The sequence below is a fragment of the Acinonyx jubatus genome, chromosome A2 (genome assembly GCF_027475565.1).
Source record: "Acinonyx jubatus isolate Ajub_Pintada_27869175 chromosome A2, VMU_Ajub_asm_v1.0, whole genome shotgun sequence".
Lineage (NCBI taxonomy): Eukaryota > Metazoa > Chordata > Mammalia > Carnivora > Felidae > Acinonyx > Acinonyx jubatus.
The window spans coordinates 149,781,564-149,798,766 of record NC_069383.1 but is presented as its reverse complement, the minus strand read 5'-3'; the positions used below and the strand labels follow the sequence as shown (position 1 = coordinate 149,798,766).

At 58.5% G+C, this 17,203-nt stretch overlaps 1 protein-coding gene across 7 annotated transcripts in view; it reads right to left on the bottom strand.

Moving 5' to 3' along the window:
* Positions 1-1,472: 1,472 nt before the first annotated feature.
* ALS2CL (ALS2 C-terminal like) overlaps positions 1,473-17,203 on the bottom strand; it is a 30,623-nt gene continuing 14,892 nt past the window's right edge. For 2 of the 7 annotated variants that reach the window (XM_027038540.2, XM_053219528.1), the window contains 10 exons: positions 16,449-16,622; positions 16,180-16,276; positions 15,820-15,977; positions 15,232-15,300; positions 14,198-14,371; positions 12,951-12,993; positions 12,453-12,514; positions 12,195-12,344; positions 11,789-11,885; positions 1,473-11,391 (listed from right to left, as the gene is read on the bottom strand). In XM_027038540.2, the coding sequence (XP_026894341.1) occupies positions 11,311-11,391; positions 11,789-11,885; positions 12,195-12,344; positions 12,453-12,514; positions 12,951-12,993; positions 14,198-14,371; positions 15,232-15,300; positions 15,820-15,977; positions 16,180-16,276; positions 16,449-16,622 (1,105 nt within the window). In that variant the 3' untranslated portion in view covers positions 1,473-11,310. Of the gene's footprint in view, positions 11,392-11,788; positions 11,886-12,194; positions 12,345-12,452; positions 12,515-12,942; positions 12,994-14,197; positions 14,372-15,231; positions 15,301-15,819; positions 15,978-16,179; positions 16,277-16,448; positions 16,623-17,203 lie in introns of all 7 variants that reach the window. The other 5 variants (XR_008297161.1, XR_008297159.1, XR_008297160.1 and 2 more) reach the window with 5 other exon arrangements.

Sequence of the window (17,203 nt, the reverse complement as noted above, 5' to 3'; positions counted from 1 at the left end):
CTGTAACAGGTGCCCCACCTGCCCAGATACCCACACCAAAACCCAATCACCCCCACGCCCTCCCTTCTCTTAGCCCTCCCCTCTCTCGACTACTCACAAATCCGCAGAAGTACCTTCCAGATGTCAATTCTACCTCCTAAAGTTTACGAGGTTTAGAATCGAGCCACTACACCCTTGAACAAGGGTGACAGTAATTTTAAAGCAGTTGAAATGTATCATTTTTATGCCGCTTAATTTATCAAAGAAGCTCAGAGTCCCCTGTCCTCACTTTCTCCGGGCAGTTGCCACCTCATTTCCGTGAGCCCCTCAGAAGAGATACAAAGGACTGGCCTGGTGGGTCATAGACAGTCACTCAACAAACTTTGTGGAAATAGTGTTTTCAAAATGGAGTGTTTGCTGTTTGTGGGTTCGAGCCCCATGTCAGGCTCTGTGCTGACAGCTCAGAGCCTGGAGCCTGCTTCGGATTCTGTGTCTCCCTCTCTCTCTGCCCCTCTCCCACTCATGCTCTCTCTCTCTCTATCTCTCAAAAATAAACATTACAAAAATAAAATGAAATGAAGTGAAATGAAATAAAATAAAATAAAATAAAATGGAGAGGAATATGGAGGAAGAATCCTATTCCCAAGTCACTGCTCAGACAGTCTAGAACATTACCTCCTCAGGACACTGTTTAGAAACTATAAAAATGGATATCTCAGAGCCTGTCTGTTTGGATGTCTGTCTGGTCTTCTAAATGGGGGATGGAGACTTGGCACAAGTCTTGGCTGCTTCCATGCTGGTCTCCAGTGCAACATGTGTGACCCATCAGAGAGAACGATGAACTCATGGCCAAGGGTATGATGAGTGTGGAAATAGGAGTTTTGGATTTGGAGACCCCATTCCCATGGGGAGGGTTTTATTTGAGGTGTGCTGACAAGTGAACCTGTTTATAAAAGTCCTGTTTCTGAGTATCAAAAAGAGATGCCTAGAGGCGCCTGGGTGGCTCAGTCAGTTAAACGTTCGACTTCGGCTCGGGTCATGATCTGACAGTTCATGAGTTTGAGCTCCGCGTCGGGCTCTGTGCTGACAGCTCAGAGCCTGGAGCCTGCTTCAGTTTCTGTGTCTTCCTCTCTCTCTGCCTCTCCCCTGCTCGTGTTCTGTCTGTCTCTCTCTCTCTCTCTCAAAAATAAATAAACATTAAAAAATATTTTTAAAAAAGGAGATATCTATCTTTTGAAATACCCAAGAATTGCTGACCTTGGGGGCTGTCTCCTTTTCTCAGGCTGAATCTGTACTGAAGAGATTTTTATTGATTGGTATGTTTTGCTTACAAATGTTTTAGATGCTTTTTTTGTAAGGTGCATAAATCCAAGCAGCATGAAATTGCTCTCATAGGACTGATACATAAAGTAAAATGTTCACGTCCACTTGTACGGATGTAACCCATCATTCTTAAGGCTCTGCTGGAATTCTCTTCCAGAAAAAAAAACACATTTTTTTTTTATGTTTATTTATTTACTTTAGAGAGAGAGAGAGCAAGCATAAGCAAGGAAGGGGCAGAGAGAAAGAGAAAGAAAGAATCCCAAGCAGGGCCCACACTGTGAACACAGAGCCTAACTCGGGGCTTGAACCCATGAACTGTGAGGTCATGACCTGAGCTGAAATCAAGAGTCGGACGCTTAACTGACTGAGCCACCCAGGCCCCCCTAAAAAAACATGCTTCTTTGGAACCTGGTTTAGTTCCTGAAAAATAACTGATGTATAACACAGGATTCCTTTGTTCAAGGTCAAAAAAGAGCCTTAGAAGATGTCTCACCCCTTGAAGCCCATCGGTTTCGTTCTGTCCCATTGGCGTGGTGTCTTCTCCGAGGTCTGAACAGTCCTGATTGTTGCTCTTTGGGAAACTCGGCTCCCTGGAGGTGAGGAGACACGGTCTCCTCTCTCTGATGTAGGAAAGGGCCACCAGGATAAAGCACCTGCTGGGCTGGAGGCCAGCTCTGGGAGAACTTGAGAAATGCAGTGGGAGAAGACCTTGAAGGGAGGGTCCAGCTACATGGTCTGGCTATGGGGAAGGGCAGATAAAGTTAGCATGGGGCCGGGAGGGGCCGGGACCCACCTCAGCGGGGCTCAGAGCCTGAAATGGGAAGGCAGAAACTTGGGCTGCCTTGGCATCCGGTACAGCCCTAGGGTCTAGAACAACACTCACAGTATGTTATGAGACACAAAACGTATCCGGTGGATGAATGAATGGAGCGTTTGCCTATAGCACAAGCACCCTGCTTTAGGAGAAACTCCTAAATATAATACCCCATTCAAAGCAGCGCTGATGTCACTCGAGGCTTACTTCCTCCTGCTCTGAGCACATTGCTAGCTCAGTTTGTCTGAGGTAGTCAGCATCAAACGGGCTAACGTTAGTTGCTAAGCCTCAGAGGCTTCCCCCTTTTACAAGACCACTTCCTGACCAGGAAGCTTTCAGTGTTTCATAATTGTCCCAATGTTTCCATTTGGAAACGCCTCTAAAGTAAAGGGCGTTACAAGGGTGTGATGTTTCTGGAAGCTTCCCACAACCTTCCCACCTCCAGGTGTTCAGCAGCTCCTCTGCCTGTAGTTAACAAACAAACGTGACGGGACATTTGTACCTTGAGAGGCTTCAGTGATGGGTCGTCTGTGCCCCATCTTCATGACAGCGACCTCATTCAGATCCTACCATCCCCAGAGTCTGTACAGAACTCGAGACAAGAAGAAGGAAAGGTAGTGAAGAAGGCAGAGGAGAGAACGAAACTGAGGAAGATAAAACCCACAGAGGAGAAAGCTGGCTTCGTTTTCTGGAAAGACTCTCACACAGGAGTTAGAAGAATCCATTCTTGACCCGATTCATCTGACTGACAGAGGCTAGCCAGATTCCTTTAGTTTGATTAGTACAACATGCAACTACGCCAGCTGTGAACAGGACTTCAAGCCTCAGGATGAAGCCATGTCGTCCAGGGTCCTGGACGCAACCAGCGGAACGAATCCCATCAACCGTCAGGGATTTCTACCTAAGAAAGCAGGCGGCTCTCTCCTGAAGTTTCTGTATTGACGGTTCTTGGCCCGAGGGTATTAATCCGGGCTTGGCAGAATCCCGTAGCAACCGCAGACACGTCTTAGCCTGCAAGGAAGAAGGCCAGGGAGATTCCACCATCCAGACCAACCCGGCCAGTGAGCTGAGGCTGCCCTGAATGTCTTCGAGAGCCGAGGAAGTATCACTGATCACTAGTTGATCAGCTTGTCCCTGATCAACTAAAATCAGGGACAAATGTCATATCATCCCATCAGGACTCAAACCCAGATCAAGACCACCATCTCCCAAAGAAAGCGGCTTTCCCGGTTTATCAAGACCCCACGGGGACGGCTCTGGCCCCCACAGACCTATGCTTCTCTGTCCCCCTGGCTGCGGTCCTTGTGGTCTCTGTGAAGGACCAAGACTTTCCCTTGGTCAAGGCCAACGACCAACTCTCAGCTACATCCTGCTCACCTCCCTTTTCCTGTGTTTCCCCTGTTTCTTATTCTTCACTGCCCTCCCAACAAAAGCACCTGCACACTTCATCTGCGCTGGATGCAGTAAGGGCTCTGTCACTGCCTTCTACGGTGTCCAGGGATCTCTAGGCTCCGTGGCCCCGGGGAGCACCGCTGGGGCTCTCCTGGCCAGGAGTCTGCCTGACCCCGTCAATGAAGCCAAGTTCAAGCATGCCGGTGCCCCACAATGTCTGGGTCACCTCCCTCCTCGTCCATCACAGCACCAAGGGGAAGGTCAACGGGGCCATGGAGATCCTTTCTGTCTTGGCCTCCAACGCAGAGCTACTAGGCTGCCTCTTTGCCCCCGAGGGCTTCCTTATTATTTTCTTCCCAGCTCTGGTAAGAACACCCTGCAAGAGGTCCCAAGGAGGATGATCACCCGTTACACGAACAGAGAATTTCACATAGAAGTGTTAACCAGGGTGTGTGTTTTCTATTGCTGCTATAGCAAGCTATCGCAAGTTTAGTGGCTAAAAACAGCACACATTCATCATCTTTCAGTTCCGAAGGTTAGAAATCTGACACAGAGGTCATTGGGCTGTGCTCCTTTCTGGAAGCTCTATAGGGCTTTCTTGGCCTCTTGCAGCCTCTACAGGTTTTCGGTCCCGCCCCCTATCTCTCAGGCCACTCCCCCTCATCACATCTCCCTCTGATCTTCTTCTGTTTCCGACTGCCGCTTTTAAGGACCCTTGTGATGAAGATGGGGCCCACCCAGATAACCCAGGATAGTCTCCCCATCGCAAGTCCTTAACTTAATCACGTCTACAGAGTCCCTTGTGCCATGTAAGGCAACTTATTCAAGGCCCTGGGGATTAGGTCATGGATATCTTTGGGGGACAATTATTCTGCCCACCACACCCAGCAACTGAAGCACTGAAAAGGCAAAACAAGAGTTCTCCAACAATTACAGAAAGCCGCCCCTCTCCCTAGGGCTGGAGGAGGAAAGGAAAGAGGCTAAAAATATTAAAACTTGGAAGCCTGGGAGAGGGGCAGGAACCCAGAACTCTGACAAAGGGGTGCATCTCAGCTGGAGGCGGAGTTCGTGAGGGGGCTCGGCAAACTGGTTCTGTAAGTGCTGGGAAACCCCCAGCTGCACACACCGCCCCCCTCCCCGGGCAAAGGCAACGGTACCAACCTAGATGCTGAACACCCAGTTCTGCTTCCTGCGTTGCTCTATACGATTGCCTCCCTCTTATCCTCATTGATGATCGACTTCCATGTACGTAGGGATATGAAGCTTCCCTTCTTAATAAATCCCAGTGTTTAAAAAGAAGCATATAGGGAGGCTCCTGGGGGGCTCCGTCGGTTGAGCGTTCGACCCTTGATTTTGGCTCAGATCATGATCCCAGGGTGATAGGATCGAGCCCTGCATCAGACTCCAAGCCTAGCTTGGAGCCTGCTTAAGATTCTCTCTCTCTCTCTCTCTCTCTCTCTCTGCTTCTGCCCCTCCCCCTTGCTCACATTCTCTCTCTAAAATAAAAAAAAAATTTTAAAGTCAGATGCTACTCATGCAATGAGAAAAAACTTTTTTTTTAAATGAAGCATATAAAAGTGTTTTTAATTAAATGATGAATAGTGGATAATGGCGAAAGGACTGTTCCGTTCATTTGTTGTCACATTAAAAAGACACCCCCAAACCGTGGCTTGAAACACCAGCGCTGTTTGGTTTGCTCATGAGTCTGGGGCCCACTGGCTAGGCCAGGCAGCTGTTGTTTGTAGGGGGGTCTCCTAAGGTTCCAGTCAGAGGGCGGCCAAGGCTGCAGTCACCCCAGAAGTGTTCTCATTCACGTGCTCAGGGTCTGGGCTGGGAGACCCAAACAACCAGATCCCCGATGAGCTGGCTCCACTGGGCGTCCACCTCTCTCTCTGTCTGCTGTCCCCACACGGTCTCCCCACATGGCCGCTCAGGGTGGCAGACTTCTCTCTCTGTGGTGAAATGCTCCCAGCACGGATGTCCGGGGAACCGGCAGAGGCCACGTGAGCTTCTGGATCCCAGCCTCACAAGGCTGGTGGCCTCTGTCCCACTGCATCGTCAAAGGCCAAGGTTTAAGGGCAGGGGTTTTTGCCTCCGCATCTCGATGGGAAGAGGGAGAAAGAATTGCTGGGTGTTTGACAACCATCATGGGGACAGAGGACAACATCGTAGGAGGGCGAAAATCGGGAAATGTGGGAAAAGGCCCCCACGGGTTTTGCAAGGCTTTCTCACCTTGGGTTTGCCTGACTTCTCCTTGATTCGGTTCCCCGTTCTCCACATTCTGGGAAAGCCGGGCCCTTCTCCACTTCCCGGCCTCTGTCCCTGCCTTTCCTTCTGCCAGGCGTGCCAACCCCCTGCCTGGCAAATTCATCCCTCGAGTTCCAGTTCCACGGTGCCATCTGCCGGGACACAGCCCTCCCTTCCTGCCCTGACCACGAAGACTGAGTGCCTCCTGGGCTCCTTCTGCAGCGAGCAGGACCCCACGCAGGACGGGACACCAAGAGCCACCCAATCACCGATGCCCCCCTTCCTCAGAGGCAACGGCAAGGTTCAGTGTGCAAGCACAGGGTTGGTCTCAGCTCAGAGGCTGGCACCTGCGTTTATCCCTGAGGATCCCTGGGGCCTGGGACTGACCCTTGGCCACACCCAAATGAAATGCACGAACTCGTGATTAAGAGGGTCCTACACTGGTGTCAGAGACAGACCAGAGGCTGCCAGTAAACAGCCTGTCTGCACCATTTACAGAGCGGGCACCAACTGATGGGCTTTTTTGGGTTTTGAGAGAGAGAGCATGTGTGAGTGGGGGAGAGGGGCAGAGGGAGGGAGACAGAATCTTAAGCAGGCTCCACACCCAGTGCGGACCCGACGCAGGGCTCAGGTCCTATGACCCTGAGGTCACGACCAGAGCTCGTATCAAGAGTCAGATGCTCAAGCGACTGAGCCACCCAGGCGCCCCCACCAACTGACAGTTCGCACCTGGTTCCTCTTACGTTCTTTTGGTTCCTGAAACTGAGCCTGGTGCGGCCGTATGACCAGCAGGGTGTAGAAGGTCCCTTTGGATGAAGCAGTGGCCCCGAGACCTGGGTCTCAGGGAGGTCCCGTGTGCATGGCTGGTCCCCTGCTCTCTCTTCCCCCACCACTCGTCTCCTGAGGACTGCAGATGTGGGGGGTGGCAGGGGAGCGCTTGCCTCCGAAGGCAGGCCTGGAAGTGACAGTTGGAGGACTGGGTAAGACGAGCAGGACTGCTAGCCCTTCCCCACACAGACCCAGGCCCCTCCCCGTCCTGGGCATAGCCGCCCCAGCTCAGGACACACAGAGGAAGAGCCTCGATGCTGCCCTGGGCAGACCAGCCTCTGCAGGTCCTTTCTAGCCAGCAGAGCGAGGGAAGGGGTCACTGTCCCCAGGGAAAATCCAGGGGGTCATCTGTCCCCAGCCACCAGCAGCCTTCACCCAAGGGTACCCCAAGCGCTCTGGCTAACTCTGTGTCCCCCCCACCCCTGCACTGCCCAGCAAGCGTCACAGGACTGCTTGGCCCGGGGGTGAGGGGGGCAGCTGAATACTCCCTTAGACCCCCCTTCCCCTTCACAGCCTCTCCCTGTTCTCTGCCCCTGGGGTTCTGATTTGCTGATGAGCCAAGGCTGAGAGATCTCCTGTTTGGCAAACCTCAGATGCGAATTTCGGATAGATACGAGGCTTCAAACCCTCCTTACCACCCCCCGCCCCTGGCGCCGGGGGAGAGAGCCCAGACACCGGCCGCTCCCCAACACAGGGGACCAGCGGGTCTTGCTTACTTCCACCCGTTTGGAGTCCCAGCCACGCTCAATGAATGTTTCTGTTTAAAACCGCAACAGGACGCTGCAGGGGCCAGGCCGTAGCCCCCAGCCTCGGGTGGGTCATGAATACTGTACTTAGTGACTCCAGCCCCATTCTGCAAACTGAGCCCTTCTCTCTAGCGGCACCAGCACCACATCTGGAAGGGGTCGCTGCCCGGGCACCTTCACGGCGCCAGACCCCCAGCCTCACCTCTTGCCCACTCTTCCCTTCCTTCCCCGGATGGCAGAACAGTGGTCTTGCATAGTGAGGGTTCTTAGAGACAGCAAACAAGACCCAGTCTGGGGAGGGACTGGGCCACGGTCACAGGGACACCAAGGCCTTGGCAGCCTGGCCCCCACCCCTGGTTCCGGCCCACAGCAAGAGTCAAAGCCAGAGCTCACGTCCACACAACCCTGGGCGAGGCCAACCAGTAAAGTCCTGACCTGGACCAGGACCCTGAACTGATCTGAACCTGACATTTCCTCTCACTCTAACCTTAACTTGAACTCCAACCTTGACCCTTATTCTAATCTGACACTGACCTTGCTTCTGACCTTAACCCTAACCCCTAACACTGACCTTGACTCTAACCCTGAACTTACCCCTTCCCCAGTGGCCACAGGAGGGCAGTCGCTGCCCCTCACTGGTCCCACGGTGGGCGGCCATCCCTCTGGGAGAGACGACAGCTGAGGCCACGAGGCTCACTTAGGTCCCCGCTCAGGGAGGGCTGGCCTCCCGTCAGCGTTTCTAAGGCTTCTCCAGCAGCCCCGCGCTCCTCTGGCTGCCCCCCCTCCCCACTCTCCCTCCAGCCTTGTCCAAGGCTGCAGGGGGCAAGGGGTTTGTCTGGGCCATGCCCTGGCTCCCAGCACCCTTGGGGGCAATCAGAATAGAGGCCTAGTCAGAACTGGCATCCCTCCAGATGCCCGGCAGCTCCCGTTTTCAGTAGCTGTGGACTCGGCTTCTCCCGCTTCCTCTACTCCCTGCCATTGGTCCCTTTCTGGGAGGACAGCTGGCCCTTCTCACCTGGGGCCTTGTCGGCCACGTCCCAGATTGTAGCCTGTGCAGGGAACGGGGCTGGCATCCAAGAGGCCCCCTGGTGAGGCTCGCTGACTGAGGGAGGGAGGCGGGGGGCTTCGTGGGGCCCCTCTGTGCCCTGACCGATCTCCACCAGCCACAACTGGTCAACAGGTGTAACCTGGCCGCCTCGTGACATTTCCTGCTGTGGGAACGCAACACCCGCAACAGATTAGCGCCCGGAGACAACCTGCTGGACTGGCCACATTGCTGCCGGGTGTGGTGCCCCGGGGACAGGAACCTGAGCCCCGGACAGAGAGGGCGTTGTCTTTTCCCCCCTTTCTCTGACGGTTTGGCAACAACTTCCCGGCTGCTCCTGGCCTGAGCGTGGCCAGCCCTCCGTTCCACGTGGGTCCCTGCCTGTGCTGGTCACACCCGAGGGGCTTCTGTTTTCACAGATGCCAACCCGGCCAGTCTTGAATGCGGACCCGGCCCGGGGCTGGGGTCCTTCACAGTCCAACCTTTCCCAAGTCCACCTGTTTCCACCCTCACGCTCACTGCCATCGCTGCTGGCCCAGGGAGAGGCGGAGGGCGTTGCTGTGCCTGGAGATCGAGGGCGGGGGAGCAGGCACCCACCGTCAGGCACCAGTAACACGACTGGGCCAGGGAGCGGGCCCTGGAGCGGGGCCGGGGGGCTCATTCCTTGGGACATGAGGGCCTCACGTGAGCTGGGCCTGTGAGGATGGAGCAGCCTGGGACCCAGGGGACCGGAGGAGGGCGCGTGTGGGGCACAGAACGACGAGGGGCAGGAGCTGGAGAGCAGGCGGAAGGGAAATGCGGGTGCAGGAAGCAGGAGTTGAGGGGCTCCATGGGAGGCCGCATGTAGGCCCAGGGCTGCCGTGGAAGAGACGGGGTGGTCAGGCTGTGACTCCAACACGTCTGCTCACTGAGAGGTCATTTAATGTCTCGGGTGTCTCTCTCTCAGCCCCAAACCCAGGCCCCCGGGGACAGGGCTGGTGCGGCCCCATGCAGCCTGTCAGAAAGCCACCTGCAGGTGTCAAGGAACGGGGCCCCCTTGGGCTCACAGCTCTCCGGCACAGGGGATCATGAGGTCCTGGTGGGCAACCTGACCTCCCGAGACGTAGGACCCTGCAGCCAAAGGGGCTCCCGCAGCAGCTGGGAGAGGTCCTCGCTGGGGTCCCCGCAGGTGACCCGTCTCCATCAGCCTCCCGAGGCGCCCACGGGGCAGGCTGGCTGCCCGGTTCCAAGCGTCTCTTCTGTGAATGCAGCACTGACCTCGGCTGGCAATGTCCTCACTGTCTCGGGTTTTGGCTGCCACAGCGCGGCCGCCCTCGGCCTCTCCTGTCCCTGTCCAGAGGCTCCAGCTCCGCTGGTACTGGGCAAGGCCCGGCCACAGGGCGGGTGGAGGGGTCCTGGTGAATCGGAGCTACAGTGAGGGTTCTCGGATCCTGACGGAGGCCGGGTGGTGGGGGGGGCTGGGAGGCGCTTGGGGGGGCAGCCTCTGGGGTGAGGCTGCAGGCGTCCTACCACTCAGGGCCGCCTTGAGGCAAGCGTGTTCTACTCGTCAAGGGACAAGAAGGAGCTGGTCACCGTTGAGAGGATTAAAGTAGCAGTGGCAGCGTCCTGCGTAAGCTCGAAGGCCCACGGCATCCGGATATCCTCACTCTTCCTGCCCTCCATCCTCTCAGGGTCTGTGGGTGCCCCCAGCCACCACCAGCCCCCCACCCTGAGACTCCTGGGGGGCTTCCGCCTGGGGCTCAGGAGTGGCTGGGCTTTCTGAGAGCCTCCCTCACGGGCCTCGAGGTCAGTGCTCATTTATGGAGAGCACACCTGGAGCCAAGGACGGTGACCTGAGTTGCTCACGATCCGGGGCACGGTGGCAGGGCGGCTGTGGCGGCTGGGTCCAGCTCTCCCTCCAGGGCTACATCCCTGCATAAATCCACCCTCTCCCCATGCTTCGCCCCTGGACTTCTTCAGATCAGTCACCCCGCTTATTGTCACACGTCTCCTGTGACAGGGGAGGGGGAGCCCCCGCAGGTCACCAGGTGGAAGCCCCTCGATGTGGGGAGAAGAAACTGAGGCCAGGCAGGGGTGAGGCTGCCCCAAGACGGAGCTCCCGTGTCTCTCAGTCCCACACGGAAACCATTGTGGGAACAAAGTCCTCCCCTCCCCAAGGCCCCTGAGACCCCCTGTCCTCCCCTTGCACCTGCAGGGTCTTGAGCCTGGACAGAGCACAGATGGCCCCATGCCACTGCTGTCCCCCTGCACACGGGCCCGTAGGCTCCAGGCGTGTGGCTCTTAGGACCTTGCGGGAGGCCACCCAGCAGGTCAGGGTGGACTGGGGTTTGTCCAGCCCCGCAGCCCAGAGAGACCAGCTCAGTCCCGGGGCAGAGTCAGAAACGAGGCAGGACCCTAGGAGGCCACCCCTGGACAAAAGGCCTCATGAAAAGCGGCCTCACCAGCAACGTGGAGCCTCTGACCAGGAAACAGGGAACACCACCGACAATGATGTGAGAATCTCAGCCCGGCAGCCTAAAAAGTCAAACTTCCAGAAGGACTCCGGGATCCAGCAAGACAGGCGGAAGGCCCGTCACAGACCATCTAGTCCGCTGGTAAACAGACGGCGACGCCGAGGCCCCGCGAGGTCCGTGTGGGAGCCAGGCTCGGGCAGCAAAAAGGCCGGTGAGCCGCAGCAGGTCAGGGAGGTCATCCGACACCGACCTAGGGGCAGGGCGAGGGGGAGGGGGAGCCCCCGGCTCCGGGCCCACGCGTGTCACCCTCGCCCTCGGCCCACTGCAGGCAGCAGCAACGTCTCCCTGGAAGAAACTAACTGCCCCTCCTCTCCGGGAACCGCCTCCAGGGGCCCCTCCTGTCCTCCGCTCTGTGGGCGACGAGGGCCAGGCCAGACCATGGCGGCCCCTCTCAGCTCTGCGGTCGGCCCGGGAGCGGCCGGGCTACCAGGGCCGCCTGGAGTCCCCGCGGCGGGGAAAGCGGTGCAGCCTCATATCTTCCTTCTGGATGTGCTCGTAACAGGACTGGCGGGAAAGAGGCGAGGCTCAGCGGGGAGCTGGCCTGCCAGCCCCCAGCCCCACACAAACACAGCCCAACACCAGGGAGCACAGCCGCCTCCCGGGCCGGGAGCACCATGTCTCCAGCTCAGCCCCCAGCCACAGTCTGCAAGGAAGTGGGGCCTCCCTCTCCCGGTCCGCTCAGGGATGCAGCCTGGAACATGCCCAGGGTCCCGGGGCCCCGGGGCTGGGGTGAACTGCGGGGCCTCCCCCCCCCCCAACAAGGGCAGGCCCGGAGGCTCAGTGAGGCCCGCCCCACAGAAGCACACACGAGCAGTGAATTTGGGTTCATCCCCACCATGCGCCCGGGTCTGTCCCACCGACCAGGGTATTTTGGCCCCAGTCCACCACCTCTGTCCCTCACCTCCAGGGCCGTGAGTAAGAAGTCATACAAGCCTCCCGTGTGGATGGGGTCCATCATGTCACGGATCAGGTGGATCTCGGCTCCCAGGTGCTGGATTCTGGAGGACATCCACCCCCGCAGTGAGAGGGAAAAGGGGCCCATCAGGGGCAGGCACCACGCGGCTGGGGAAGGAGCCCCGGCCTGGGTGGCTGGACACCTGGGAGGTGATCCCCACTCTGCTCCCCACCCGGGACCCGGGGCGGGCCCCTCTGGGCCTCCGCCTCCCGCTTTGTACCAAGAAAAGCTGTGCTCAGAAACCCTGATGTTGAAGGCTTCAGCCTGTGTCCTGGCAGGGGGCCGGGCAGGGTGGGAAGGGATCGTCCTGCAGCCCCCCCCCACCCCAGCTCCCGGCCTGGCCGGGGCTCACCGGGCACGTGACACCACGTAGATGAGCAGCGGCAGCAGGTCGTCCATGGGCAGCTTGTGCTCCTGGCCCAGCACCCGCGACACGGTGGCCTCAATTTCCCCGTATGTCCTCTCCAGCACCTCCAGCTTCTCGCGGGGGTCCACCGTGGTGCTGCAGCAGGGTAGCGGGCTCCAGATCGAGGCCCCCGGGTTCAGTCCCCACCAGAGGCCCCATCACTCCCGCCTCTGGTCCCCCACCCTCCCCAGGGCGCAGACTCACATGATCTTCTGCAAACACTCAGTGGCTGACAGGAAGCACTTGTCCCTGACCAGGGAGAGTCTCTGCATGGGGCGGGGGGGGGGGGGGGGGGGGGAGCGCAGGTTGGATGAGGCCACGGTCTGCCCCCCAGCTCCGTCCCTCTGGCCCTCCCGGGGCTGGAGCTCTTGCCGCCCACCTTTCCCCATCACTGGCTCCAGCACAGCCCTGCCCAGAAGCTCGAGTGACCCAGGGTAAGTCACAGCTCCACTGTGAGCCTCAGTCTACTCAACTGTGAAGTGGGATAAATGGTCTCCAGGAGGTTGGGGGGACCAAAATGGATAGAGAAGATAATTATTCCAGTAGCCGATAGTCACTGGGTCCCTATGGGTACCTATTTCGGTGGCCCCCGGACCCAAGGGCTTGTTGAAACACAAAGAGGCCTGAGCAAACCGTGGGGGGCCCAGCTCAGGGTTCAGGCCTCCCCCCTACCTGGGGCAGCTAACGGACCCACCTTCTCACCTGATTGGTCGTCAGCGTGAGGTCCTTGAGGGGCCACAGGTGCCTGAAATTAAACAAGTATGACACAGAGCCTCTGCCAGGAGGAGGGGGCAGGGTCTGAGGTCAGAGGGCAACCCCCCCATATACCGTGTCCCGTAGCAGGACTGAGCGCAGGAAAGGGGTCCGCAATGGCACCTTGGAGCTCCCGCATGGAGACCAAGGCAAGGGAGGCTGGGACAGATCCCTAGAGAAGACGGCCCCCCCAAAACTTGGATAGGGGTGAGGGGCAGCGCTGTGGGCCAAGGGACCCTATGAGCGAAGTCCCAGGGGTTGGGCCAGACAGAGAATGACAGCAGAAGAGACTGTTCTGGAGGCTCGGTGAGCCAGTGCAGGCTGGTGAACAGGGAGGGATGTGGGTGCCATGCAGTGCAGCACAGGGCAAGGACTTGGGGAAACAATGGAGCAGGGAGGCCAGCATGGAGGAAGCAGCACAGAGGCAGCAGCAAGAGTTGGGGAGGAAGGAAGTTTGGGAAGCGGTTGGCAACCAGGTCTGGGCTGGTGACCAGTCAGATGCAGGAGACATTCACGATGAAAGGGGAAACAGGGTTTTGGAGGGGGTGGGTGGGAAACACCATCGCGGTGTGACAAGGGAGACCAGGTGTGGAAGGAGAGGTCCCATGCCCCCCATTGGGCAGGCGGTCACTCATAGTATCGACGGATGAGAAGGGGCACTGAGGGTAGAAGGGACCTGCTCCCAGAACAGTCCTCAGTTTCCCCTTGAGGATCTCCCTTCCCCCCACTCTCAGTCCAGCTGCTGGGAGCAGGACGCCTGCCCCAGCCCCAGTGGCAGATACTGAGGCAGGCTGGCCGCTGTGGGCCACAGCCAGCATTTAGGGGCAGGCTCCAGACCCCAGCCAAGCCAGTGAGGGACAGCTCCCGCCTGGAGCTGGGAAGGGGACACCAGCTCCCTGGGGCACAGTGCAGGGACTGAGCTGGTAGAGTATAAACCTTGAATGGCTGGTACCCTGTGTTTCACCATAAATGGGAGCCAGAGATACATCAAAAGAGACGGTGTTTCCCTTCACCCTGAGGTGAAATAGCTAGATCCAGCCACACCTGAAACCCGCCACACCAGCATAATCCTAGAACTTCATGGGCACCCGAGCCAATTAGCACCACCCCCTTTTTTGCTAAAGACAATTTGAACTGCATTTCGTATCCTGTGTACATGGGGGCCCTGGCAAACATGGCAAGGAGGGAAGGCTTACTTCTGCACGTCCAGGAACTCAAGCAGCTTGGTGTCGGGGAAGAGGCTCAGGTGGGCAATGCCCTGGCTGTAGAGACCATCCTCCGTCTCATGGAGAAGCAGGTAGAGCGTGAAGAGCTCCGAGTAGAAGCTGGGCAGTATAAGGGGCAGCACCAATCCGTGCACCTGCATGTCCCTGAGTGAAAGTGGCCAGGACAGGTTGGGGCCAGCAGGGTGGGAGCCTAGGGGGTAGGGACCCCTACTTGGGCTGCCCCTCAAAAAGCCCACAGAGCCCCTCGTCCCCCAACAAAGTGTCCCCGCCCCCTCCATTCTCTAGAAAGCCCTTCCTAAGTCTGTTCTTGGTCATTCCCTCATTCGGTTGAAATCTGGGGCCTCCTGATTCTCTCATTTGACTCACAACCAAAATGGCAAGTGGGGTGGGATTTGATCCCCATTTGACTGAAAGCAAAACCCGGGCCCTGGACAGACAAGGGACTTGCGGCAAAGCACTCAGCCGTCATTCCAGGCTAGTCCAGTTCTGCCGCCTGGTTTTCTAGGTTTCCTAGGACTCCAGAGGGGAAGTTCTACCCAACGTCTAGCCCCGTTTCCCACGCATCCTGCAGTGCAGTGACAGGCCTCCCTGATCAGGATCTCTCGGCCTGAAACCTAAAGGCAGAACGGGAAGGTGTGGTCTTGGGGGACTAGGGAGACAGGCTTAATGACACAACTCCCACTCTGCGCGACCTCGGGCTCAGCCCCTGCCAGACCTGTCTCCCCATCTGTGTGCAGGGAGGAGGGTGCCCGGGGCAGCTGCTCACCCCCTGCACACCCGAGAGAGGAGGCTGGGATGGCACATTCTGAACAAAGATGCATTTGAGGCATTGTGGCGGGGCCTCCTCCCAGGTCGCTCAAGGAGCAGAGGTCGTGGGTCATTCTGATCTTCGTGGTCAATGAACAATGCGTGGTCGATAGCATGAGCCCCGAGATTTCCCCAGAAGCCCCCGCCCCCCATCCTCCGAAGGGGCTAGGAGGACCTAGCCCCAGGGGAGCAATCACCTTGTCTCTGTATCTTCGTCTTCCTCTGGAGCCTGGCCCTTGCGCTGTAAGGCCACCTGCAGCAGACCCCTGCAAACCAACGACAGGGAGAGCTGGGCTGCCACCTCCCACGGAACCCGAGTCCCCAAACGACAGGGCAGCAGGCTCTGCATCCGCCCCCACCACCAGAGCCGTGGAGCGTGAGGCCCAGAGCCCCGGCTCCCCAGCCTCTGCAGTTAGGAAGCTGGGAATACAGGGCGTCAGCCTGACAGCGCTGGAACCCCACAAGAGAAGGAACTACAGCATCTAGGGCCCCCATCTGTGACATGAGATGGGGTCTGAGTCCAGAGTCAGGCTCAGCCTGCAGGGGGCTGGAGCTCCCCTGCGGTCAGGGGTCAGCTCAGGGCCCGTTGAGGCTCCGACTCTGGCTCCAGGAAGTCCGTGCTATAATCTCCCTGCCTTCTAACCCCTTTGCTCGGCCTCCGGTTCTTTCTCAATCCAGAGGCACCGTTCCTGCCCAGGGGGCTAGGCAGAGCACCTGACATCCGGGAAGAGCAGAGCTCTACCTCTATAGGGCTGTGGCTGTCCCCAACAGGCCACTGAGCTCACCTGTAGGCGGTCCAGAGTTCCCGGGCATGCTGCTTCACCTCCTCCTGGGCCAGCGCCTGCAGGTGCTTATTGGCCCCGATGCCGGCATACGTGGCCTGGAAGGTCAGCATCAGCGTCCGGAGCAGCTTTCCCAGGGGGTGCAGCGAGTTGCTCAGAGCCTGGCAGGTGCAAAGGCAACAAAGAGGTGACCGGGGCCAGGGGCTGGAGCCCAGACAAGACTCCCAAGAATGCTCCCATTTCACAGATCAGAACACTGAGGCCCTCTGAGCAGAAAGGGTCCCCGGGCTGGCCCCTCAGGCCAGTTCCAGGGGCAGTGAGGAGGCCCCCTCCCCGCAGACCCCCCTGCCCAAGGGCCCTCACCTTCCTGAGGCACTGCCGCAGGGCTCTGGGCTCCCGGTGCTGCAGCAGCTCGTCCAGGACGTCTTCCATTCTGCCCGCGCGGTCCTCGGGCTGGGTCCTGGGGCACCGCGCACACACATCTCTCACCCACACCTGGGTCCTGGCCTGCCCCCTCCAGGAAGCCTTCCTCCCCAGCCCACGCGGGAGTCCCACAGACCCCCAACCCCAGCCCTCCGGATGTCCCGCTGGGCGCACGCGTGCCTGCACTCATGCACACGCCCGCGCCTCACCTCTCGCAGCACAGGTACTCCTGGGACTTGCGAAGCTCCCTCGAGTTCTGCACGTGGAAGCCCAGCAGGGCCTCCTGCAAGTCCCCAGGGCAGCCGGCGCTAACGAAGTCCCGGAAGGGGCCGTAGACGCCCTGCCAGCGGCTCTCCGCGGGGAAGGCGCCCACACCTAGCTGCCTGGGATGGAGGTGGCGGAGGGTGGGAGGCAGGGATTGGAGCCCTGGTGGGCAGGACCCCGTCCGGGCCCTCGGGGAGAGGGGGATGTCCCACCTGGCCTAGAGTCGGAGCCCAGGAACAGGGGGGCGGACTGGGAGGGCTGACCTCCAAGGCTCCAGGAAAAGAAAGGAGAGGCAGAGAGAGGGACAGAAAGAATCTGCTCCCCGGTGGAGAAGAGAGAAAGGGACACACAGGGCCCTGGAAAGGAGACAGAAAGATCTGAAGAGCTGGAGGCCAAGTGCAGACAGCAAGGTCTGGCCCTAAGAGCTAACGGGCCCAAAGTCCAGGATCCCCCTGCCTTGAGACCCTGCTCTCCCTCCCACCCCACCTGGTTCCTTCCTGAGCTTGGTCTTATCTCGGCCAACGGGCCCGGGGGTCTGGCCGCATGTGCCCAGTGGAGCACTGTACTCGCACATCACGCTCACAGATTTTCCTACACCTGCACCCCACCCAGGCTTGGTCAGGCCTCTGGGGTTTGCTGTCTACTCCCAGGTCCTGCTGTCAGGGAGAAGAAGCAAGCAAAGAGGAAGGGTCTAGTAATC